This window comes from Symphodus melops, assembly GCF_947650265.1.
Source record: "Symphodus melops genome assembly, chromosome: 13".
NCBI classification, from domain to species: domain Eukaryota; kingdom Metazoa; phylum Chordata; class Actinopteri; order Labriformes; family Labridae; genus Symphodus; species Symphodus melops.
The window spans coordinates 24,723,907-24,733,587 of NC_136703.1; the positions used below are offsets into that span (position 1 = coordinate 24,723,907).

A 9,681-nucleotide genomic window follows, 5' to 3' on the forward strand; every position below is an offset into this window, starting at 1 on the left:
TAAACGGGTGCAAAGTGCAAATCCTGCAGGTAAAGCTTTGATCCCACACATTTGGCACTCGAGCATCCAAAAGGCCTTTCTGCAGACGATGAGTATTCATCATCTCTCAAGTGTTTTCATTTTAAAATATCCTTCTTTGATTCGACGTTGTTGGAGAGCGAACAAAAGAGGATTAGTAGTATTTGTTTTTTAGTAACGTTTATTTGCTTTCTTGCCAATAAAAGAAGAAAAGTCGATCACTGTTCAGAGTTCAACAGCTCGCCTGGCTCCGTCGCCGTTTCAAATTTTAGTGTTTTTGAACAGCTCAGACAAGTTAGATGAATTATATTCATTTAGGACATTTTTACTGCTACTGTTTGGGGCAGAGCCAAGCCAACCATTTCTCCTGTTTCAGTGTTTGAGCTAACATATGCTAACTAGCTAGCATGTTATCTCCATGCATAGATCACAGTTAGCAGGACTGCGTGTGTCCATGTTGTTTTATGTGCACAAGACACAAAATAATCCGGAGACTACTCCCAGAAAAAAAAAAAGAATTTCTATTGTCGACTTGAGTCCACGCACTCCAAAGGAAACCTTGAACACACATCCTCTGAAAACACACACACACACACACACACACACACACACACACACACACACACACACACACACACACACACACACACACACACACACACACACACACACACACACACACACACACACACACACACACACACACACACACACACACACACACACACACACACACACACACACACACACACACACACACACACGTTTGTATCCTCTCTTCTAACTTTTGGCAAGAAATCAAATAAACACACTTCTAAAAATGTCAAACTGTTAAAGTTCAGTTGACGCCCGGGGAACCAGACGAAACAGATATTTGATCACTGATCAACAGCAGCTTCTGCTCCACACTCATCTCCATCACAAATGCTTTTTTTTTTTTCTTTTCTTTTTTTAAGTCTTCAGAATAAATAGAGGCATCAGAAGTAGGTCATATTGCTACGAGTCGACGGTCCTCAGATCAGACGCGGCGTGCTGATCTGTGTGTGCAGACTACGCTTGGTCAGTTGTATCGACTTACAGTAGAGTTCGTTACGCAAAAATGTTTGAGATGAAGTCGCGAAATCGTTTGGCGTACTGCTCGGGGTGGACCGTGGAGATCTCAGCTCCCGCCTGGAACAGAGAGAGAGAGAGAGAGAGAGAGAGAGAGAGAGAGAGAGAGAGAGAGAGAGAGAGAGAGAGAAACAGAGAGAGAGAGAGCGAGAGAGGCAGAGAGACAGAGAGAAAGAGAGAGGCAAAGAGAGAGAGAGAGAGAGAGAGGCAGAGAGAGAGAGAGAGAGAGGCAAAGAGAGAGAGGGAGAGAGAGAGAGAGGGAGAGAGATAGAGAGAGCAGGAAGAGATCATGTGTTTACTTCATGACATGACAGTAACGTTCGCTCACGCTGGATGTTGAGAACCTTCCTCTCTCTCTCGCTCTCTCTCGCTCTACTCACCCCGTGTTTGACGGTTTTGGCTGCGTGAGCGGCTTTCTTCTTGGTGTCGTACTGAGTGAGGACGTCGATCAGGCCCATGAAGTAGACCTCCCTCTGAGGGGCTCCTGACAGGAAAGGCTCGTGTTAGCAGGGTTCACATAACAATCATCAGGACGAATCGTTCAGAGTGAGAATCAAACAGCTCTTATTTTAATGACTGAATGAGGCAGGCAGACTCTCTGCACGCCGTCTCAGCTGACAGAGTCGTCCTCGACAAACACAGAGGTTGGAGGTTCGATCCTCAGCTCCTGCAGCCAAACGTCAGATTTGACCTCGGGCAAGACTCTTGAACCCAAGATGATCCTGCTGCTGCACAACTCTCTCTCTCTCTCTCTCTCTCTCGACGATCTTTTACTAATGATTTGAAACATGTTTGAAGACGAGGAAGATGAAAGCCATAAATTCATGAGAGAGAAGTCGTCTCTTACGAGCCGCCGCCTGAACAGAAATGATGAACGCTGATCTTCTTGTAAATTTAAACTTCACACGTGCGGTGTGTGACACAGACTGACCTGCTGTACATCAGTTTGACTCTATGCGTCATGTTCTTTGTGTTGGTGCGCGGATGTTAAAACTACACGTCAGCGTCACATGGTCAGTACCAGGATGTTCTGTATTCACCTGCACAGCTGCTGACCGCGTACACGTCCACGTAGGGGTCGAACTCCCCGGGTCCCAGAGGTTTGCAGGCGGACATGTAGCCGGCTATTCCCTCGGGAGACGTGCCGTAGGAGCCCGCCCCCGCGCCCGCCGTCAGGCCGTTCTCCGCCTCTGGGTCCTCCTCGTTGGAAACCTCCTCGCCTTCGTCCTCGTCTCGCTCTGCTCGCCCCACGTCGTGGATGCCGAGCAGCAGACTGTAGTCCATGATCTTCAGCTTCACCAGGAACTGAAAGAGGACGTCAGTCACTGCAGGTCAGTTTTTAAGGGACAAAAATCTGGATTCAAATAAAACCAATCATCACGATAGTTTCTGATTAATCCTCCTGTCGATCGAGCAACGCATTCACGTACTCATCAATTTAAAGAGTTACGTTTAGATTTCCCTCCTTTAACAGACGAGTTTCACATCCATCCTGCTGCTGCTGAAGAGGCCTCACACGAGCGGGACGCTGCTGCCGCTCTGTGGTCGACGAGTGTAAAAACAACCATGAAGATGTTTTTTTTTTACCTCCACGTCTCTGTTGAGTTTCTCCATGAACTTCTCCTTCTGCTCCTCGGTGACGTACACCTTCTGCATGTTGTTCCTGAAGTCCATGTCCTTGAAGGTCGGGAGCTCTTTTACCTTTTGGAAGATAAATAAACGATTAGGAAGAAAAAACTAAAAAAGGACAGACGGCTGCTTGATGACAGAAGGAAGGGAAAGGTTTCTTTTACCCGTTCTTTGTCGCTTGCTTCACGAGCCACCAGAGAGCCCTGCCAGAAGATAAAGTGTTTCAGCATGTCGAGATCAGAGACAACGTGTTTCTTAACACAAAGACATGAAGTTAATATGTCACTTTGTTTATGCCAATGCTGCGGCCGATTTTAAAACTCAAACGGGTACCGATCAGGGAGAAAACGGACTCACTGGGGAAATCCTTCTGCTGCCCGAGGAGGTCAGCAAAAACACGATCCAATCGAATTTTAATGAACGATGAGCTCATTTTATTTCACTCCTAAATATTCACCATCAGGCAACAAAAACCCAACATTGTATTAATCGTTGCTTCAGTCAAATGTAGCCTGTTTCAAAATGTAAAACCCCGCCCCTCTTAAAATAAACATTTTGTAAAGTTAGCGACGTTAGCGGCTACGTTACTGTTACGGGAATAAGTGGAGCACAAAGTGAGGAAAGAAGAAGAAGAGGAGGGAGCTGACTCAGGAGTTTCACCCAAACGACAACATGTTAATAAACTTATTTCAGTGCTGATGTGAGCGAGGCGGAGAGAGCGCCAACTCTGTTTACAACATGAAATCAAATGAGCGACTCACCGGGAACCTTCAGGAGCCGTTTCTGATCAGAAGCACTCTTTTTTTTTTTTCTCCCTTACGTTTGTGTAGCCCAAAAGTATTTTCTTAAGACTCTTCTGTTTTTATTAAAGGGACAGGACGGTGGGTTTGAACCCTGGAGCCTCTGTACACAGGGAGCACAGATGAACCGCTGACTTCCATACAAATGTTAGCTTAAAAAAGAGCGTGCTCTGTGTTCTAGTATTCACAGCGACCGAGCGTTCATTTTGATTTTAACGATTCTGATCAGATTTTACGACTTTCACTGAAAGCTGTAAAACCATTGGATAAAAGAGAAGAGACTCGCGAGCCGAGGTTTTAAACACGGATGAAAGAGAACAAAGGCGACTTCCCCGTCTCCTCACCTTCAGGTCGTACTTCCTGTGCACGACCAGCCTGTGGCTGAACATGTTCCTCATTACGATCAGGTAGGTCTCCTCGTTGTCGACGCTCACCCGGTACATACCCAGGAACTGAGGCAGCAGGGTGCTGCCGTGACACTTCACGATGTGCTGCAGGGAGACAGGACACAAAGGCTGTTTTCTAGTTTTCATTGAAGCCTGTGACAGACAGAAAGAGTCGAGGACAGATTCACAGATGGGAGGTAAAGAGGCTCAGATTTAAAGCAATGACTTTGAGCTGAGCTCAGCAGTTGATTCAGACGCTGACTTCAGCATGACCTTACCTCTCCGACACCTGGCACAGTGACAACAAGAAGGCCGTCTGTTTCATGTTTTTGTCTCGGCTTTAATCTTAGACCGCCCTGTTGGACGTGACTCTTTAATGTGTAGGTGACTACATGAGGTCAGAGGAGACACACCTGGCAGCGCCCCCCCCCAGGTAAGAGTGGGCTGATGCAACAGGATGACTGACTCTGGATGAAGACTGAGATCCTTTCTTTGCTTCTCCTGTAAATACGTCCAGATGTCTTCAAACAGGATGTGTGCCTTGTTGTGCGTTAGATAATTAAAACATAAAAAACTATGTGGTCCGCCCTTCAGGGGATTCTGTATAAAAGAGAAAGTTCAAAAACAGCATGTTGTCTACTTTAGATCCAAAGGTGGAAAAGCTGAAATCTCTACAACTGCAAAAACAAAAAGAAAAAAAAGAAAAAAAAAGAAAAACTAAAACTCGATGTTCTGACAGTTAATCCAAAAAATCATCTAAAAGTGCAAAAAAGAAAAAATATATTCATAAGTATTGAGGGATTCAAACACTCGATCCAGATCCTGTGATGCAAACACAGGAGCTGCGTTAACAAGGAGTTCATTCAGGGCCAAGTGAAATAATAAACAGAGCTGCTATTTTCCTCCTCTCCCTCCCTGCTCTCTGTAGGCTGCAAAACAACCGACTACACATTCCAGCCGGAGCTCAAAGCAGCCAGAAGTTCACTCCGGGGTGTTTTAGACCCGGATTAGAAGAACCTACACGACGAGTGACGAGCACGCTGACGACAGACCGTCCAGCACATGACCTGAAAACAACAAACAAGGCCGAGGTGTAAAGAGTGTTCCTGTCTCTGCTGGAGATGGAGTCAACGATTTACATGATGCAGAGATAAGGACATTTGCATGTCTTTAGTGTTCTGCTTCCACGCTCATGTAACCTCGAAGACAGCAGGCGCCGACCCTCCCGAGGTGGGGGGGGGGGGTCCTGCAGCGAGTTCAGCCTGAGAGAGCGTGCAAACAGACATGTCGGCCCCCTTTCTGGAGAAGGCTTCAGTAGGACGAGTGTTAGCGTCCTCGCCCTGCAGAGTGCAGAGCCTCGTCTGCTCAGCAAAAGGCTTAAAATAGTCAGAAGTGGGTCAACTTCCCTCACCTAGACGGCAGACGAAGTTCTCCTTTTAGGAACCTTGTGACAAACTGTCTCACAAGTTGTTTTTTCTTTCTTTAGAAACAACACGGTCCAAACAAGAGGAAATACTGGAATTGGGACACAGTGTCAAAGACGTCCGTCCATCACAGAGGCGGCAGGCGGAGCTCGTCAACCCAGACTCTCCTCAGCAACGTTTTCCAGCTCCACCTCAACAGTCCCCTTCTGATGCCGACCAATCAGACGCGTTTAGTTGTTTGCTGTCATACACGTCGCACGTTCGTGACTTCCTGTGTCCAAGCGGACGCTCGACGGACTGAAGGATTTTTGCACTTCCGCATCGGCTTCACTTTTCACAGCTGGCGGGTTGCTGCTCGGTAAACATCCGGCGTTTCCATGGCAACGATAAACATTTGGTGTCTGTCATGGTGTCCCGCCACGAAAGACACAACGCGGTTACAACTATAGACATATTTACTTACATTGTGTGAAATATGTGAGGTGACGTAAGTGCTTAATAAAATAACAACATATAAAGTTTTGTGGAGTTTGAATTAACGGACACATTTTAGTTTGTTGAAGAATAATTACTGGAAAAGTAGATCCGTGCGTTCATATTTAAGAGACGACATCAACACCCCCACAGGGTGCAGTGACATTTTTTACATACAGACAGACTCACCTGGTGATACTCGGACAGGATGCTGTGCATGTCTGCGACATCCTCACTGGAGATCTGTTTGATGACCAGCGTGCGGTCGTACGAGTTGAGCAGCAGACAGTCTCCATGGTCGTCTGCGCTCCTCGTCGGGGAGCTGCGGGTTAATGACACCTGGCGAGGGGGGGGGGGGGGGGGGGGAGGGGAGGATTATCTATCAGCGTTATTATTAAGCACGTAGCCTTTATCAAAATGAATCCCTTTGCGTGCACATCACAAACCTGGTAGTCCAGATCCTCGATCCCGAAGCGTTCTCTCAGATTTCGGAAGACCTGAGGACAGTATTCTTTGAACTTGAAGTGTCCCGGAAGATTTTCTCTGCGAAAGAAGACGAGGAAAAAAAAAGAAAAAAAGAACTGAGCGTTCGGCTTCACATCTGTCGACCTCAACAGTCCTACAAGTCGACTGCTGCTGCTGCTGCTTTAAGCCACCTACGGCTGAACTTTTCTAACAAGAGCAGGGAAGTGTGTGTTCATCGTACTTGTTGAAGAGGTGGTTGTTGACTTTGATCTTGGTGTTGGCTTTGAAGTCATCAGGAAGCAGCATGACGGGAACAGGCACCTGGTTGAGATCATTGATCTGAAAGAAGGAGGCATGATGTTTAAACACCATCATTTAAATTCTCACATCAGTGTTATAAATAGTACTTTAACGTCTGCACAGTGGTTAGCGCTGTTTTGCCCTCACAGCGAGGAGGTTCCCGGTTTGAATCCCCCAGTCTGACAGGAGCCTCTCTGAGTGGAGTCTGCATGTTCTCCCCGTGTATGCCTGACACTACACGTCAGCACTGTGATTGGCTGGTGAACAGTCCAGGGTGTATTCACTTCTTCTCCAATGACAGCTGAGACCAGCTTCTCATTCTTATGACACTTAAAGCTCATCTGCCATCACTTTATTTTTGCACCTTTTAATGTCTGCATTTTTAATTTGCGCCCTAAATGTCTGCATTGACCGTTTAATATCTGTCCTCACACCTTTTTCACTGGCTCCACCTCAAACACCACCTGTACAGGCATAAACAACAACTTCAGACAATGTTCAGAGGTCTCTTTTAAATAGCACATACTTGTATTTTCCTGCACGGGTGATTTACATTTATTTATATAGGTATTAGTCTATTTTTAATTGGACAGGTTTATTTTGCTTACTCTTAGTCATATAGGGGGGGCTTCTAAATGTTGTTGGGTTTATTATATACAGAGTGAGGTTTATTGTGTAACTGTTTTATCTATCTATCTATCTATCTATCTATCTATCTATCTATATGCACATCCATCGCCTGCTAACAGAGCTAGCTTCATTTACATGGCACAGTTACAGTGCTGGTGGTTTTCCTCGCAGCATTAGCATTATTAGCACACACACCGACTCACCGAGTGATTGACGCCCCACATGAAGACGCTCAGGACGGGGTCGCTGGCTCGGAACACCTTCACCTTCTGCTGCACGAAATGCTTCTTTTTGGTTTTGGTCTTGGGCGCCAGGATCACCATGGGACTGGAAGAGGCCCCCGAGTTCCCGAGGGCGGCCATGACCCGCAGAGACTGGTCCCCCGGTTCAGAGAGAGAGAGAGAGAGAGAGAGAGAGAGAGAGAGAGAGAGAGAGAGAGAGAGCGCTGCTGACACTTCTCTTCCTGGGTGGCTAACCGTTGCTAGGCTAATCCCCGTCTCCACGACAACCGAACCAAAGGTCACCTGTCTGGACGTCGTTGACGTAACAACGCGGCAATTATATATTAAGCTTAAAAAATAAGCATAATTTACCGATTAAACCCGCGAAATGAATCATTACTCGACTTCATGCCATGCGTGACAAACGTAACGTTATATGTAAAGTACTCGGTGACAGTCCACCACCGCCCCCTCGAGCCCGCCCCATGTTATTATCAACCACGTGGTGAGTTTAGTGATTGACAGTGAGAAAGAACCAATCAAATTGATCCTTTTTTTTTTTTTTTTTTAGCACCACGACGATAGAGGAGGAAATGTTGCGTTCGTGTACCGTCATTGGTCGGAATTTATCAGCTCTCCGATCTTACTGAATCGTCAGTGAACTGGAAGAAGAAACAATCGCTCACTTATGTACTTACAGTAGAACCTTTTGGAACGATGTCCAGCTTTATATACAATAAAAAAAACAGAAGAAATATTATTTTCCAGGGGGGAAAAACACATTTTAATTTATTTTGGATTTTGAGCTTGGTGAAATTCCATATCAATAAAAACAAATGGGCCAAAGCTAAACCAAACATTGCACTTTTTAAAAAGAATAATACTTTGTCATGCTGCCACAATCAAAGACATTAAGAATAACATAGCTGCCAAAACATTGGCTATACTATCTTGGAGAAATGTTGTGGAAGTGATTTTCCTCATGTGACAAAGGTTTATACTTCATCATAGAAGTTAACCAAAATAATGTTATGGCAAAGTACATGGACACTCAACAAATTCACTCCAGTTATTGAACTGTTAGGATAGCAGTCACATACATAAGATAGGTAAATAGGTGAATAATGTAACTATGAACACAATGATGTAATTGACCTAAATCTCCATCATACTATATCAAAAACACATGGAACACATGTTGCCTTAAATAAGTAAAGAATATAAGATACTTCTGGGGGTTGAACCATGTCAAATATAAACGTGAATTGTTCAGCTTTGATAAGAGGAGTCCAGATATGTGCACTTGTATGATCCAACAGCTTTGTACAAGCTTGACTACAAAGATGTTCAACCTCTGGGGGGCAGTAAGTCCATAAACAAAGTCACAATATGAAGCTTCAATGTCTTACAGAAAAAGATATCCACAGTTTCATGTGAACCATTGTTTCAGCTCTGTCATTAAACATGTTGTGCTTTCCTACAGCCTTTAATGACAGGAATACAAACTGTGTGTTTAAGTGACTCCTGTTCTATCCTTATCAGTCATTTATTCTGTTAAATGTATTAATACAATGTTTATCCAAGCTGAAGAGCTGCTCCCATTTACTTGTTTAAGAATGTCACATTTTCCCATGTGCTTTCAATGCAGCACTGTCTCTTCATACATTCTCTCTGAGGGTAGAAGCTCTTTTTAGGCAAAAAATTAAATGTTTTCTTTGACTGAAAATAAGTCAACACACGTTTGTTGCATAATGATGTCAACTATTGTGCATTTTGCCCGATAAATAAATCAGCAAAGAAGTGGGAGCGAGGGGAACTCCGGGTGAAGACAAAATGATCTCTGTGTGCACAATCTCTCGTCATTACTCTCACAAGAACTTTAACTTGTGCTGCAGAACAAGTGTGTGTTATACACATATTTTGGAGTAATTATTTATTGATTTAAATCTGGAGATTTTCCAAACTTTGACCCGGATGATTCTCTGCATCCAAGACTAATCATTTGCAACGTGTCATTTACGAACACATTTTGCTGTCATGACTTCCATCTAAATTAAACACTTTTTATATGCAGTGATACAAACTGCAGCAGGTGGGTATAGACAGACATGTTACTGGCTTCATCTCATGCTCAATGTACAGAAAATAATCTCTAAGAATAGCAAACACCCTAGATAGAGAAGTAGGACGTGTGGTGGTGTGATCCCACAAAGGATCATGCTTC

General features: G+C 44.7%; 1 protein-coding gene across 1 annotated transcript; it reads right to left on the minus strand.

The window, feature by feature from the left end:
• Positions 1-761: 761 nt before the first annotated feature.
• pip4k2ca (phosphatidylinositol-5-phosphate 4-kinase, type II, gamma a) lies at positions 762-7,969 on the minus strand. The gene is made up of 10 exons (XM_079359314.1): positions 7,440-7,969; positions 6,548-6,645; positions 6,288-6,384; positions 6,031-6,180; positions 3,902-4,048; positions 2,922-2,960; positions 2,716-2,829; positions 2,169-2,433; positions 1,509-1,612; positions 762-1,188 (listed from the first exon to the last, which is right to left on the minus strand). Exons 1-10 carry the CDS (start codon positions 7,596-7,598, stop codon positions 1,108-1,110), a joined length of 1,254 nt encoding a protein of 417 aa, XP_079215440.1. The 5' UTR covers positions 7,599-7,969; the 3' UTR covers positions 762-1,107.
• Positions 7,970-9,681: the final 1,712 nt, after the last annotated feature.

Coding starts and splice junctions, on each gene's coding strand:
- pip4k2ca (XM_079359314.1), bottom strand. CDS start 7,598: ATGGCCGCCCTCGGGAACTCGGGGGCCTCTTCCAGTCCCATGGTGATC. Junction 6,181..6,287: donor TCGAGGATCTGGACTACCAG/GTTTGTGATGTG, acceptor CCCCCTCGCCAG/GTGTCATTAACCCGCAGCTC. Junction 2,434..2,715: donor AACTCAACAGAGACGTGGAG/GTAAAAAAAAAA, acceptor GTCCTCTTTCAG/TTCCTGGTGAAGCTGAAGAT.